The sequence below is a fragment of the Anomaloglossus baeobatrachus genome, unplaced genomic scaffold (genome assembly GCF_048569485.1).
Source record: "Anomaloglossus baeobatrachus isolate aAnoBae1 unplaced genomic scaffold, aAnoBae1.hap1 Scaffold_2869, whole genome shotgun sequence".
In the NCBI taxonomy this organism is placed as follows: Eukaryota; Metazoa; Chordata; class Amphibia; order Anura; family Aromobatidae; genus Anomaloglossus; species Anomaloglossus baeobatrachus.
This window is the reverse complement of record NW_027442329.1, coordinates 102,847-119,681: the sequence shown is the minus strand read 5'-3', so window position 1 is coordinate 119,681 and position 16,835 is coordinate 102,847. Positions and strand designations below refer to the sequence as shown.

The following is a 16,835-nucleotide window of genomic DNA, read 5'->3' as shown; positions in this document are numbered from 1 at the left end:
GCTGAAGTGAACCGTCTGTTAATGACCGAAACGTTTGTGCTATGGTATTCAGTGTTAGGGAATAAAAATTCACCTTCTTTGCATCCAGATTTGAGAGCCATGTTCTTTTTGTCATTGCTTATGGGATTGGATCCTACGGTACTTGTGCACCAGCTACAGAAGTGCCTTGTATTCCATTTCTTTGTTGTTTTTTGACTGACATGTGAAAGAGGCCTTAGGGGGTGTCTGCTTTTCTGCTGAAAGAAATAAACATTGTTGGTATATTTTTAGCCCTAGACATGAGCGCAAAAAGAAAGAGCTATTCCGTCGAGTACAAGAAAAAAATCGTGGAGAACTCTCAGGGCAAAAATCTTACTGCTTTCTGCAAAGAGAAGATGGTGAATATCCGATTGGTCCGAAAATGGCGAGCAGATTACGGTAACCTCAGTCAACAAGTGGACAGCGGAAATGCTAAAAAGCGCAAGTGTGGGTCAGGTCGGCAAACATTATTTTCCGAGCTGGAAGACCTGATCTGTGAATGGGTTATTGACAGGAGAGCAAAGACTTTGGTTGTGAATAGGGCTCAGATTAAAGAATTTGTCCTTGCAATGGCACCACATTTCGAAATAGCCCCCGAAGAATTCAAAGCATCACAACACTGGCTGGATAGCTTCCTTCAGCGAAGTGAACTGTCTTTAAGAAGATCCACAACACTGTTTAGGCTGGAAGATGCTGAAATTATTAAACGTGCATTTGCATTCAAGTCCTTTATTGATGACACTGACTTCTCTAAATACAATCTTTCCAACATGATTGCTATGGATGAAACGGCAGTGTTTATGGGCCAAGTATCTCAACCAACAATTGAACAGCGGGTGCCTCCTCAGTGTACATTCCCTCCACTGCTTACGAAAGTGCACGTGTTACCTGCATATTGGCAATTCATCTGGATGGCACTAAAGCCCCACCTTTATTAATTTCTAAGGGCAAGAAGGATAAGATTGAACGTGTTTCAGGCATATTTGTTCTTGAAACTGAAAAAGCCTGGGCCACGCAAGCAATTATAAGGAAGTGGGTCGACTTAATGCTGACACATGTTATGCGAGGGAGCCATAGAGGTCTGCTAGTCTGGGATGAAGCCAGCACACACCGCGCGAAAGATATGAAGACATTTCTTCATGACAGAAACGTAGATCAGATAATGATTCCCGCAGGAATGACGGCCTATCTCCAGACTCTGGATATTGCGGTAAACAAGACATTCAAGGACAATTTGCGCATGGAAATCAATGACTACATTGATAACAGAATGGAGAGAAATCAGCGTGGAAACTTTGTGAAGCCTAAACTGCAAGAGGTTGTGACTTGGGTGAAAAATTCATGGGACAAAATCACTGACAGTTGCATTGCAAATGCACTACGAGCAGCGACCTGGACAAGAGGAGCTCATTTAAGGACAATGCTATTGCCAAACATGAGAGATTTGGGCCAATGATTCTGAAAGAAATGGAGTCACAAGAAATTCACCAAACAATTGAAAGTTTGGATAGTTATGATGATGTTCCAGAAGATGATGACATGACTGTCACTGAATAAATCTTGCATTGTGTTGTTAAATATTGTGATCAATAAATGTGCCATAGATTGTGGTACATGGAAGTAATGGCAGTAAAACATTATTGATAGGGTTCACGGTTTGTCTGGTTCTGCTGGTTTGTGATAACTACTGTACAGCAGACAATAAAGTTTCAGGTTTTTTGTTCATCAATAATTGTGAATATTTCTTCATGGAAAAATAAGACATCCCCTGAATATAAGACCTAGTGCATTTTTGGGAGCAAAAATGAATATAAGACAATGTCTTATTTTCGGGGAAACGGTATATAATCACATAGGACGACACAGTGACCGCAACGTTTAGGAAATTGTTTGTTGTTCTCTAATTTTAATCTCCACTTTATATAATAGAATACAGCAAATGTGTTCAATGCCACTGATGAATAAATATCAAAAAGAAAATAAGAGGCAAAAACATAACTTTTAATCAAAGTATGTGAAAGACCTAATACATAGGCCAATGTAACCATAAGCAGACTGCTATCAGGATATAAGGCGTGGATAACACGTGGAAACACAATCTATATATTTTTTTGTTTTTTGTTTGTTTAGTTTGTTATATTTGTGGCATCCCTGAGGGGCTGTCTCTTGTGTGGCGGGGTCTACGCCTTATATCCTGATAGTAGTCGGGGATGCTTATTGTTACATTGGCCGAAGTATTAGGTCTTTTACATACTTTTATTAAAAGTTATGGCTTATCCTCTTATTTGCTTTTTGATATCCACTTTATATAATGTGAGACATTCAAACACTGCAAGCGACTCCCAGTGGGCCGAGCACTGAGCACCGAGCGCCGAGCAGCGAGTATATCCGAGCACAGAACACCGAGCACCGAGTATATCCGAGCACAGAACACCGAGCACCGAGTATATCCGAGCACAGAGCACAGCGCTGCTCCCCCCAGTGGTCACATTGATAAGGCACCCAAACTCCAAAAACTAATTTTTTTTTGTGAAGTCCGGGTTCACTACAAACACCGAACAATAATGTTCAGGACCGGTCATGTCTACCCCTGACCCCACACATAACCGTCCCCTCAACCAGAGTCCTGCATACACCGAGGAGCTGATCATGTGACCCTGACTCCTCCCCTCCATGTGACATCATCACAGGTCCTGTAAGCACAGAGCAGCCATATATCTAGTGTGCGGCTCTGCAGGTGGAGGTGTGTGGAGATTCCCCATTACTGGGGCAGGCGGCATTAACCCCTTCAGCTCTGAGACTTTCTTGGTGTTTTTCTCTTCCTGATTTATATGAATTGTGAGGTTTTTGTTCCTTTTCCTCTGATAGATACAAACACCCCAACTATGAGAGGCCGGAAGTGAGGAAACCCGTCTGCCCTCAGTCCTCGGCCCCTTTCTGCCCTCAGTCCTCGGCCCCTTCTGCCCTCAGTCCTCGGCCCCTTCTGCCCTCAGTCCTCGGCCCCTTTCTGCCCTCAGTCCTCGGCCCCTTTCTGCCCTCGGTCCTCGACCCCTTTCTACCCTCAGTCCTCGGCCCCTTTCTGCCCTCGGTCCTCGACCCCTTTCTACCCTCAGTCCTCGGCCCCTTTCTGCCCTCAGTCCTTGGCCCCTTTCTGCCCTCAGTCCTTGGCCCCTTTCTGCCCTCAGTCCTCGGCCCCTTTCTGCCCTCAGTCCTCGGCCCCTTTCTGCCCTCAGTCCTCGGCCCCTTTCTGCCCCCCACACAGTATAATGTTCCCCCAGAATGTTCTCATTATATGTTTCCCCTTATTCTCTCCAGTAATTGTATTATTACAGCGGATTTATGATGTTACATCGTCATCTTCTCCCCATTCAGGTCCTTATAATATCGGATCCTCTCAGTGGAGATCTTCTATAGAAGAGAATTCTCCTGATTGCCCCGTGAAGGATGGATATGGACAGAGACAAGATGGCGGAGAGGATATTACACCTCACCCTAGAGATCCTCTTCCGGCTTACTGGAGAGGTGAGAGATTCTGATGACGTCACATTACATCATTCTTATCTATGGGAATAACAGATGGACAGAACTGGAGAGGTGAGGACTCTGGAAATGTCTGGAGTGAGATTTATTACTGTGTCTCTCCATAACCAGGATTACACAGTAGTGAAGAAGACCTCTAGTGAGCGCTGTCAGGCCCCTGTGTCTGAGGGATGGGGAAGACCCCTGAGCCCAATCACGGGGCCTCCACCTCACCCCCCGATACATGAGGACATCAATGACCAGAAGATCCTAGAACTCACCTACAAGATGATTGAGCTGCTGACTGGAGAGGTGACACTGCTGGGAATGCTGGGACATTATACAGTAACGCTATGAAGGGATCGGGGGTGACGGTATCATTGTATGTGTCAGGTTCCTATAAGGTGTCAGGACGTCACCGTCTATTTCTCCATGGAGGAGTGGGAGTATTTAGAAGGACACAAAGATCTGTACAAGGATGTCATGATGGAGGTTCCCCAGCCCCTCACATCACCAGGTAATAGACAGGACTAAATACACACGGCCTATAATTATCTGTATGTAAGGAATGACTTCAGTCCCTGTATGTGTCTCCTCTAGTTCTATCCAGTAAGAAGACAACACCAGAGAGATGTCCCCGTCCTCTTCTCCCACAGGACTGTAAACAAGAAGACCCCGATGTTCCTCAGGATGTGTTTCCTCCAGCTCTATCCAGTAAGAGATATCTACTCATGTACTTTCTGCACTAATTTTGTGTTTACATTTTTAGACTTTCTGCTCTGTTTTTTTTCAGCTGTATTTTCTTTGCTTCTGCTTCTTCTGCTGTTTGTTTCTAGTGCCTTCTCTATGTTGTTATGAGGGCAACTCAAAGACCTGCAGAGGGTTCATGAATATCCTGTTTCCCCGAAAAGACGACATACACCGAAAATAAGAACTAGCATGATTTTATGGGATTTTTAGGTAATGCTTGAAATATAAGCCCTACTAAAAAAAAAAACCCCTAGTTACAGTCAGGGCCAGCATTGGAAGGAGTCAAATTGAGCAATTTCTCAGGAACCCCACTCTCTTAGTGACCCCATCAGTTGTATTCTAAGGTTGATTGTTTAAGGACCTTTGATGACTTCAAAGTCATGTGACATGATGTAACCAAAGGTCTCTTAATTGCAGGAGTCTAAACTGAACAGGACACAGGCTGGCATTAGGGGAAAGGGAGAGCAAATTAGAATTGTGCGACTTTTGTAGGTTGGCCAGAAGAAGGGTGTGAAGCTAACGCTTCTCTAATTCATAACAAACTTCGGCATTCCCTATGACCGAGATTTCACTCCAGTCCCTGATGTAATTTTTCAGTGTCCATCACTGGTATTCATGAATTAGAGCCGTAATGTTTATCTGCACAGACCGCAAGACCCTGCTACCTGCTTTGGTTAGAAAGCCTAAAGGTACCGTCACACTTAGCGACGCTCCAGCGATCCCACCAGCGATCTGACCTGGCAGGGATCGTTGGAGCGTCGCTACATGGTCGCTGGTGAGCTGTGAATCAGGCAGAGCTCCACAGCGATCAGAGATTAGACACTGGCCACCAGCGACCTGTGTAACCACGCTGTGCTTGGTAACCATAGTACACATCGGGTTACTAAGCAAAGCGCTTTGCTTACAGTTACCCGATGTGTACCTTGGCTACGTGTGCAGGGAGCAAGGAGCCGACTTCTAGAAGCTGCGGACGCTGGTAACCAAGGTAAATATCGGGTAACCAAGCAAAGCGATTTGCTTGGTTACCTGATGTGTACCTTGTTTACCAGCGTCCGCAGAAGCCGGCTCCCTGCTCCCTGCACATTCAGATCGTTGCTCTCTCGCTGTCAAACACAGCAATGTGTGCTTCACAGCGGGAGAGCAATGACCAAAAAATGGTCCAGGACATTCAGCGACGACCGGCGACCTCACAGCAGGGGCCAGGTCGTTGCTGGATGTCACACACAGTGACATCACTAGCAAGATCCGGCACACTACCGATTTCCCATAAACCAAAAAAGAATGCAGTAGTTGGATGTCAAAATCCTTTTCTTTTATTTCATTTTGTAAGTGCAGAAATGTGAAAAAAACGGTGCTGTACAATTGTCCGCACTTACAAAATGAAATAAAAGAAAAGGATTTTGACATCCAACTACTGCATTCTTTTTTGGTTTATGGGAAATCGGTAGTGTGCCGGAGTTAGCCTCTCATGACTGTTTATTTTCTCCCGAGCACCTACAAGAGGTGATGCGAGGTCTTCATTCCTTCACTAATCACTAGCAAGATCGCTGTTGCGTCACAGAAACCGTGACTCAGCAGCGATGTTGCTAGAGATGTCGCTTAGTGAGACGTAGCCTTAATGCAGGCGTCACACGGTACGATCTATCGTGCGATCTTACCCGCCCCCGTCGTTTGTGCGTCAAAGGCAAATCGCTGCCCGTGGCACACAAAGTTGGTAAACCCGCGTCACACGCACTTACCTGCTGAGCGATGTCGCTGTGGGCGGCGAACAACCACTTCCTGAAGGGGGAGGGACGTTCGGCGTCACAGCGACGTCACACAGCGGCCGGCCAATAGAAGCGGAGGGGCGGAGATGAGCGGGACGTAAACATCCCGCCCACCTCCTTCCTTCCACATAGCCGGCGGGACGCAGGTAAGCTGTGTTAATCGTTCCCGGGGTGTCACACGGAGCGATGTGTGCTACCCCGGGTACGATGAACAACCAGCGCAAAGAAGAAAAAACGATTTTTTAAAAATTAATGACGTGTCAACGATACACGATTTGTAACCGATTTGCGAACGTTCAGAGTCGCTCGTAGGTGTCACACGGGACAACGTCGCAAACAATGCCGGATGTGCGTCACGAAAACCGTGACCCCGACGACATATCGTACGATAGATCGTCTCGTGTGACGCCCGCATAAGGATAGGCCATCAACTTTACAATCCCGGACAACCCTATTAAATATCCGGCATCTGTCTGTAACTATTATATTAGTCTTCGAAAAAAATCTCTTTAAATTGTCTATGCTGTTGGTCAATGTTACAAGGAGATTTTTGCAGGTTTTCACAACTGTCATGGCGGTTTCAGGATCTGTGGAAATTATAGATTCTAGTACTCTACATGTTAACTGCTCTGATGTCTGTGAGCAGCGCAGGGAGACGTAGGCATCGAACCACAGGCTTGGGCAGTCTAGCAAGAGTTATTCTCTGCTAGGCTGCTGGTTAATTTATTTGATCACATGCTGTAGCGGAGCCAGTATCATTCTCTCCCTTTCTGTATATGCTGGCTGGGCTATTTCTTTAATGCCAGCTATAATTTACCTATACTGGTATGGTGAGGAGTTGTGATCCAGACTTACAGGTAGTTGTTGTGCATTATTGCTGTGAGCTGTTGTTGTTCTCTTTTTATCGCTGCCTTCCTGCTCTTGCTTTTCTCTTTAGTCTCTCACTGTTTATTTCTGTGAGTTTGCAATATGTCCTGTCTGTCTTAATCTGTGTTTCCCATCTTTCTTAATCTGTGTTTACATCATACTACTGCCCCTTCCTTTCCGGGGGAAATAACAGATTAGATCTGGTCAGGAGAATAGTAAGGTATGGGACTCTGGCGTCTCCATCTTCAAGGATAATCCAGAGGTTAGCAATAGCTTAGGGTCCCCCAGTGTGAGGGACAGTATAGGAGCCCCCTGTCCCTCATTATCATGCAGTCACATTGTGACAATCAATCAGATTATTTACTGTAGCACATTCCATAGAACTGGTGCTAGTAATGAGAGATCCGCATTAACAAAGATGTAACTCTTAAGTCCGCTTTACACGCTGCGACATTGCTAGCGATATCGCTAGTGATAGCACCTGCCCCCGTCGTTTGTGCGTCATGGGCAAATCGCTGCCCGTGGCGAACAATATCACAGGTAAGCGTCACACGAACTTACCTTCCTAACGACGTCACTGTGGCCGGCAAACAACCTCTTTGTTAAGGGGGCGGTTCATGCGGAGTCACAGTGACGTCACACAGCAGGCCACCAATAGAAGCGGAGGGGCGGAGAGCAGCCGCAAGAACAACACTCCCACCTCGTTGCCGGAGGACGCAGGAACAATGTTGTTCGTCGTTCCCGGGGTTTCACACGTAGCGATGTGTGCTGCGTCAGGAACGACAAACAACCTGCGTCCATAACAAGCAACGATATTTTGAAAATCAACGATGTGTCAGCAATCAACGATTTGTCAGCAATCAACGATTTGGGGAGTATTTGGGATCGTTAGCGGTTGCTTGTAAGTGTCACACGCAATGACGTCGCTAACGAGGCCGGATGTGCGTCACGAATTCCATGACCCCAGCGATATCTCGTTAGCGATGTCGTTGCATGTAACGGGGCCTTTAGATGTCGAAATTGGACAACAGATTCAGAATACATTTTTTCCTAATTTAATTTATCATGTTCGGGTTTAAAAAAGTAAAAGTACTTTCAAGATAATATCATTAAAAAATAATAACATTGTGTTTATTTTTAGCAGATGACTGTATTGGGAGTTCAGATGGAAATCTTATATCTTCAGAATTTAGAACAGATGCTGAAAGTATCACACATGATACATATGAAGGGCATGCTGCTGTCCCAGATTTACCTCCAGTCCTTCCTCGGAAAGCTTTATCATCTGATCTTTTCAAAGAAGTCCAAAATTCCGATTTATCACAGAATTGTCAGCAAAATAAAACTTACGGAAGGGATGTGGAACATGAAATGGCTCATACAAAGGAGAAACCATTTTCATGTTCAAAATGTGGGAAATGTTTTACCAAGAAATCATATCTTGTTAACCTTCAAAAAGTTCAGACACATGAAAATCCGTTTTCATCTCCTCAATGTGAGAAATGTTTTGCTCGAAAATCAAACCTTATTGATTATCAAAAATATCAGACTGGGAAGAAGCTATTTTCATGTTCAGAGTGTGGGAATTGTTTTAAATGGAAATCAGAACTTGTCCGGCATCAAAGATTTCACACAGGGGAGAAGCCATTTTCATGTTCAGAATGTGGGAAATGTTTCCACCAGAAATCAGATCTTGTTATGCATCAAAGATCTCACACAGGAGAGAAACCATTTTTATGTTCAGAGTGTGGGAAATGTTTTATTCGGAAATCAGATCTTGTTATGCATCAAAGATCTCACACAGGGGAGAAACCATTTTCATGTTCAGAGTGTGGGAAATGTTTTAATTGGAAATCACTCCTTGTTACACATCAGAAAATTCACACAGGAGAGAAGCCATTTTCATGTTCAGAATGTGGGAAATGTTTTAATTGGAAATCAGAACTTGTCCGGCATCAAAGACTTCACACAGGGGAGAAGGCATTTTCATGTTCAGAGTGTGGAAAATATTTTATTTGGAAATCAGATCTTGTTGAGCATCAAAGATCTCACACAGGAGAGAAGCCATTTTCATGTTCAGAGTGTGGGAAATGTTTTATTCAGAGATCAGAACTTGTTAGGCATCAGAAAATTCACACAGGGGAGAAGCCATTTTCATGTTCAGAGTGTGGGAAATGTTTTATTCAGAAATCAGAACTTGTTGGACATCAAAGATTTCACACCGGGGAGAAGCCATTTTCATGTTCAGAGTGTGGCAAAGGTTTTAGTCAGAAATCAGACCTTGTTAGACATCAGAAAATTCATAAAGGGGAGAAGCCATTTTCATGTTCAGAGTGTGGGAAAGGTTTTAGTCAGAAATCAAACCTTGTTTCGCATCAGAAAATTCACACAGGGGAGAAGCCATTTTCATGTTCAGAGTGTGGCAAATGTTTTATTCGGAAATCAGAACTTGTTGGGCATCAAAGATTTCACACCGGGGACAAGCCATTTTCATGTTCAGAGTGTGGAAAATGTTTTATTCAGAAATCAGACCTTGTTAGACATCACAAAATTCACACAGGGGAGAAGCCTGTGTGAAAAGGCTCCACCGTGAGTGGTTCTAACCACACAAGGGGTTTCACCAACAGTAGATATAACAAGACTAGGTTTCAGCAACTCAGTAGAATTAGATCACATTCTGCTGAGCCTTGTGTGTCATCGCCACTACTAGCCAGTGGTGGAGACAATAGGTCACAAAACATTGACCAAGCGACCCCTCCTGTACGGACCACTACCCCCTACAGTCCTTGAGGAATACTCATCTCTTCCTCCTTCTATTGAGGTTATTAAAGTACACATTTCTTCTTCTATTGCTCCTATCACTACTAATACAACGCTTATGTGGGCAAATACTCTGTCCTCGGATGTTAATAAGGTTTTTGATACCAATACAGACAAATCCAACACTGATACACAACAGGATTTGGCTATCATTCAGACGCAAATTGATAAATTGAGGAAAGAGAAATCTGTGGTTTCTTTGATGGTAGCTAATTCCAGAAACTTTAAGGAGATTGGAATAGTTGACTCTGTATCTAACCCTCTGGCATCTGATACATATATCAACCCTCTAGTATCTAACACATGTAACAAAACTTCATTTGATTTGCTTCATCTCTCCATTCATTATAATATAGACGATTTTACTGCAACCCCTGGTTCATCCTCTACACTACCTGATCATAATAAACTTATCACTATTGATAATTCCACTAATGCTGCAACATTGGTGCCTTTTTTTACCCAAGGCCACCCCCGGTCAGAACAATGTGATAACCAATTATCTAACTCCCAAGTCAGTAAAAAGAAAAAACGTTACAGAGGGACCAGAACTGGAGCCAAAACAAAGCAGAAAAGGGAAAAAAGTTTATCTGCTGGATGCTTAAATAAGACAAATAATATATTTCATCTTTCAGATTATACACCTACTACTGCTGAAATTTCTTTACTTAATAAGGGCCTTTCTTTTTGTACCACTTTTAATATAAAAGATTTTTATTTATTTACCGATCTACAGACATTTATTAGAAAATTGACTCTGCAGAGACACTATACCATTATGGCGGGTAGGGCGACATCCAATAGTACACTGTTAGGTTATTCGGTCACCGATCAATTCTTACACACTGACTTTAAAAGGACCTCTAATTTTTATCCAACGGAAAGTAAAGGACACAATTTACACACATTCTGTAAAATGGTGCTTCAGGATTTCAACCTGTTAAAAAGCCGATGTGGAAATATTCCTTGGAACTTATCCAGATCTGAAAAGAGGGCATTAAACTCACTAAAAGGGAATAATGATATTATCAGACCAGCGGATAAAGGGGGGTTGTCCTACAGAATAAATCAGACTATATAGCACAGGCTTTTAGAATCTTATCTGATCCCACGAATTATCAGCAGGTGACACAAAAGGATTAGCAACTAGAGATGAGCCACTCCCCTAGAGTTCGAGTTCGGTTCGTCGAACGGAGAATGGAGAACATGTTCGACGAACCAATTCGAACCCCATTGAAAACAATGGCAGGCAAACAGAAACACATAAAAACACATGGAAAACACCTTCTAAGGTGTCCAAAAGGTGACAATCAACTCACAAGACACCACAAACACATGGAAAAGTGACAAGGATATATACTCATGCGAAAACAAAAAAGCTGGACGAGTAAAAAGAGGAGGAGACAGATATCAGAGTATCAGCAAGTGAACATCGATGCCATTACTGTGCAACCTGAGCCTTGCTCATTTTGGGCTTCCAATCTGGATAAACTGCCTGAACTTGCCACTTACACCTTGGGGATCTTGTCGTGTCCCGCAGCCAGCGTTCTCTCGGAACGTGTCTTCAGTGCTGTTGGGTGTGTGCTGACAGATAAGCGCACGCATCTGTTCAGTGAAAATGTGGACAGACTAACGTTCATCAAGATGAACAAGTCATGAATCCGCAAGGACTTTTCTACCCTGTGTCATCCAAGGGAGATGAAAGGCTGGTGGATTTTTGATAGTGCTTCATGCAAATCAACTTTTTAAGTTTGCAACTGTGGGACAATTGATGCCAGTGAAGTGATGTGTGTGGCCCAATTTTTGGAAAAGAGGGAGACTGTGGTTGGAGTCCGTTTGCTGTGTTTTACATGATTTTAGAAGGGCATAAAAAGTTGTTTAAAAGAACTGAAGTCCTCAGTGGTTGATACCTTTTAATGGCTAACTGAAAAGATGGTAATAATAGCAAGCTTTCGCGACTACTCAGGTCTCTTCATCAGGCATGGTATAACAAAATCTGAAGAGTCACATATTTATACACAACATGACATAGAATAGTGCAGTAAAAAAAAACAAAAAACAAACCCAAGTTATATGAAACAGAACTATCTCTATGGCAGGGGGCAAACTGTTGTGGCCATAAATATTGCTGCAGTTCAGTGTGAAAGTTTTATTGTCCTCTCATTAGTGTCTGGACCCCGTTTTTCCCTGAGGAAGCCATCTGGATATGGCGATACGCGTTGGGGGGGTTTTGCTTTAGGTCTCCACCTCCTCCATGACTGCTTTTTCACCATTGCTCTGTTTGCCTTAATGGGAATTATTTTCCATGCCTCTTTTTCCATCATTGTGATTCTGGTAAAGATTATGGTGTTGTATATATTTACTTATATGTAAAACTGCTTTATTCCATCTTACAAGCTTTTCCATGCCCTATCCTATGGTTGATTGGATTGATATATGTATTTGGGCATTTTTGCATATTGATTTTTACTTATTAATGTATTAGCCATTTGTCTTTAGGACTGACACTTATATCTTTGGTTTTTTTGGGGGTTTTTTTTGCATGCTATATGATTATGCTTCATTGATGTTATTGATTGCAGTAGGCTTATGCTTTATTATAGCAAACCTCTGATGTTTATTGTACTTCATGTTTTTAGATGTTTTTAACTATGTTCGTGTTTTTCCTACAATAAACTTTTGAATATTTATTGCCATTATTGTTTTGGTGATCTCCTCAGCACACCACCCTTTTCTCCTTTTCATTGTTGCTGCTTTCAGGTGTGCATTTGGAGGATCCCATTTATATTGCCTTAGTGCCCTCAAAATGTATTTTTTTTTCAAATGGTCCAGGGATGTGACACGCTCGGATGGTCAGAGGAGCACATCTCTTAACTGATGTAAAAATACATGAATCCATGAGACACATTCATTCCTGCTCTGAATGTGTCAACGGTCATCATAAGTTTGTACTTCCATAGTCTCCTGTCTCTCTGGGACATGAAATTTCCTTTCAATACCAGCAATTTCATGTCCATGATGCTGTGGTCTGAGTTACAAAAATGTTTGGCCACAGGTAGATCTATTCTTTTTCCTTAATTGTGTGGCGGTGAGAATTCATCCTTGTCCTGAGCTGTTGTCCTGTCTCCCCTACATACAGACCCCCAGTTGGACATTTTGTACATATAATTAAGTACACCACATTGGTTGTGGTGCAGCTGAAGGTACCTGGGATCTTGTTGTCCTGATGTGATCTGGGAATCTTTATCCTGTCCGTTGTCAATATAAATGGGACAGGAGAAGGGGCGAAGTCTTCTTCAGTTCAGTGCAGACTGAGCTATTAGACTGAGGGGCTTCGTACGTTACACTGAGAGGACCGAGGGGCTGCAGAAGTGTGAGGACCTAGGCACTGTTTAGGGTTACTTGCTGGGAGCGTTGCTTGGGGAAAGGGGTTATTATTATTATTATTTATTATTATATAGCGCCATTTATTCCATGGTGCTTTACAAGTGAAAGAGGGTATACGTACAACAATCATTAACAGTTCAAAACAGACTGGTATAGGAGGAGAGAGGACCCTGCCAGTGAGGGCTCACAGTCTACAGGGAATGGGTGATGGTACAATAGGTGAGGACAGAGCTGGTTGCGCAGTGGTGTACTGGACTGAGGGCTATTGTAGGTTGTAAGCTTGTTGGAAGAGGTGGGTCTTGAGGTTCCTCTTGAAGCTTTCCACGGTAGAGGAGAGTCTGATGTGCTGAGGTAGAGCGTTCCAGAGTATGGGGGAGGCACGGGAGAAATCTTGTACGCGATTGTGGGAAGAGGAGATAAGAGAGGATTAGAGAAGGAGATCTTGTGAGGATCTGAGGTTGTGTGCAGGTAGGTACCGGGAGACTAGGTCACAGATGTAGAGAGCAGACAGGTTGTGGATGGCTTTGTATGTCATGGTTAATGTTTTGAACTGGAGTCGTTGGGCGATGGGAAGCCAGTGGAGGGATTGACAGAGTGGCGAGGCTGGGGAATAGCGAGGGGAAAGGTGGATTAAGCAGGCCGCAGAGTTTCAGATAAATTGGAGGGGTGCAAAAGTGTTCAAAGGGAGGCCAGAGAGCAGGAGGTTGCAGTAGTCGAGGTGGGAAATGATGAGGGCATGCACTAATGTTTTTGCTGAAGGAAAGCACGGATCCGGGAGATATTTTTGAGTTGTAGTCTGCATGAGGTGAAGAGGGCTTGGATGTGTGGCTTGAAGGATAGAGCAGTGGTTCACATTTCTTCCATGTGTTGCTGGTGTTAATTTCTTGCGGCTGCATGCTGGGGGTGATGTTACTCGTGTGGAGTGTGTGCTGGGATTTTGCATGGGTACTGAGAGATTGATGTTCCTTGTTGTGGGGGAAGGAGGTGATGTTTCTCACATGGAGCTACGTGGGAAAGGAAGGGGTGATTTTTTTGACTGTTGGTGGGCTGTATAGGGAAGGGGGTGATGTTAACACTTGGGGCTGCATTGGAAAGGGGGTGATTTTAATCGCATCAGGCTGTGTGCTAGGAGGGGCTGCGTGGGAAAGTGAGTGATATTACTTGCATTGGGTTGCATTCTAGGTGCTGATGTTTGCGTGGGGTTTCGTGCAGGAGGGCTGATGTTACATGTGTGTGGAAGGGTGATGTTATGTGCAGGGGGCTCTGTGCTAAGGGAGCTGCATGGTGGGGGGTTGCATAGGGAAATGGGTGATTTTACTCGCATGGGGCTGCATTGGCAAGTGGCTGATGTTACGTGTGTGGGACTATGTGCTTGGGGGCTGCGTGGAGGAGGGGGTTATATTCTTAGCGTGGGTCTGTGTGGTGATGTATGGGGTGATGTTACTCGAATGGATCGAAATAACAGAGCAACCCAGGATTAAGTTACATAATTAATCGCCTTCAGGGCACACTAGACAAAACACTATATGCACAATGGATATACAGATACAATGGTCAGATAGGCAGACACAGGAGGTAATACAAGAGGTATAAGTAGACTTACATAAGTCATTTACCAGGTAGATGTTTAGGCCTTGGTGCAGGCAGAAACATGGGAAGTGTGTGGTGCCAGGGGTTTCCGATTATTTCCACCACGATACACAGCGTACCCTCCCTAGAAAACAACACTTGACGAATGCCTGACCCTGGAAATAAGCTCTTGGTCAGTCACTCCCTTTCCCGCCCACTGAATTGTCCTTCTCCCTCCCCTGGGTCTGATGGATGAAAACTCCCAAAAACCTATAATAGGTCAGAACTTCTCGCTGGGAGATCGTAGAGAGGCTATTCTGGTGCCATTGCATCTGGACAGGCCCTAATTATGCTTGGAGACCAAATACAGCTTCACTGCCTGGCTTTTACTAGCCATTTTCCATATCTCCCCACCCCAGGGTGCTGGAGAGAGTTGAGACCCATGTGCGTGTACGGCCTGTCCCCACGGTCCTGGAAATATAATCAATGTACGGCTAGGACATGCAATAATTTCATAACTCCTTATGGCATTATGTTTCCTGTTTGTCTGAAGAATGTGAATCCTGAACTCACAGCAGGGGGTTCATTGTGCCAATAACTTGTCTGTTGTGAATACATTTTCCAGTTTGGGGCTCCCTCTTGTGGTCAGTGCAGTTGATGTGTGGAATGAAAGCCACACACCTGTGGAGGACTGTCAATCAGGTATTTCTGATTAGACTATATAGCTGAGCAGTTCTCTCCTGTTGCTTGCCGATGCTCAATGGATATCCTGTGTGTTAAGGACATTCTGAAACCAGCCCTGCTCACTACCAGAACTCCTCTCTCAGATAAGTGGTCTTTGTACCTCTGCTTATTGTTTTCACTCTCATGTTGTTTTTTCAGTTTTGATACTAATGCTTGATTCCTATTTTGTCTGTGTGGAGTTCTTGGTGGAATTGAATCATTCCCTGCTGGAAGTGTCTGTATACTTAACTCATGATTCTGCAATGTGTTTTGTCATGCTTGGTATTAATTCAGTCCCTCATCTATATTAGTGTTTTTGGATTCCAGTAACAGTGTGCTGATATAGTGGAGGAGAGGTTGTGCTACCTCAGGGTTTTTCCATATCAGGCGTGCTGGTATTTATTAGGGTTTTTACGGCTGCAGACAGTGCTCCTTCCTATCCTTTCCTATACATGTAGTTTTGGCCTCGCCTTTGCTGAATCTGTTTTTTAGCTTTGTATTGTGTTTTCCTATATCACCGTAGTCTATACATGTGGGGGGCTATCTATATCGTTGGGGATTGCTCCGAGGCAGATTACCTTTCTAATATCTCTATCTATAAGAATATCTAGTTCTCCGGCTGTGTCATCGTAGGCTCGTCCCACGGCTACTTCTAGTTGTGTGTCAGGATTAGGTCTGCAGTCCGTTAAGATTCCAGCCACTCTGTTACCTTTTGGGTTTCCGCATTTTTTAATCCTCCTCGGTCCGTGAATCATAACACTTGTCCCAGCTATCAGCTGCTGGAGAGGTGAGGTTTTCCCTTTGAAGCTGGTTACACTGAACCACTTGCTGACCCTGATATCCTGTCTCAGATTCAGTCTTTGAATAGGAGTCTATAGCTGCTCAACCAGATACTGTATACTGACAAGGCAAGATATCGCCCATATTTTTAACAGTGGCCAAAGTCAGAAAGATGAGTATTATTCTGTGACTCCACTGTAATTATGACCCCACTGCCCCATCACTGTGCGGAGCTGACGCCCCACCACCGTGTGGAGCTGCCGCCCCACCACCGTGCGGAGCTGCCGCCAGACTTACACCCCACCTACTGTCTCCTCCCCAAAATCCTTTAGAATGTAAGCCCGCAAGAGCAGGGTCCTCTTCCTTCTGTACTACTATTGTAACTTGTACAGTCATGGCCAAAAGTTTTGGAAATGACACCAAAATTATATTTTCACATGATCTGTTGCCCTCTGGTTTTTAATTGTGTTTGTCTGATGTTTACATCACATACAGAAATATAATTGCAATCATATTATGAGTACCAAAAGGTTATATTGACAGAATGAGCTAATGCAGCAAGTCAATTTTTGTAGTGTTGACCCTTCTTCTTCAGGACCTTGCTTGCATTTTGCCAGAATTTGTTGGTTTTTGTCC

The 16,835-nt window shown here is 43.9% G+C and overlaps 1 protein-coding gene across 1 annotated transcript in view; it reads left to right on the top strand.

Annotated features, from left to right (window-relative positions):
* The first annotated feature begins 278 nt into the window (after positions 1-278).
* The window catches only part of LOC142266566 (uncharacterized), a 75,827-nt gene continuing 59,270 nt past the window's right edge, over positions 279-16,835 (top strand). The window contains exons 1-5 of the mRNA XM_075332310.1: positions 279-854; positions 965-1,348; positions 3,931-4,054; positions 4,138-4,251; positions 8,062-9,491. Coding sequence (XP_075188425.1) covers positions 279-854; positions 965-1,348; positions 3,931-4,054; positions 4,138-4,251; positions 8,062-9,491 — 2,628 coding nt within the window. The remainder of the gene's footprint in view (positions 855-964; positions 1,349-3,930; positions 4,055-4,137; positions 4,252-8,061; positions 9,492-16,835) is intronic.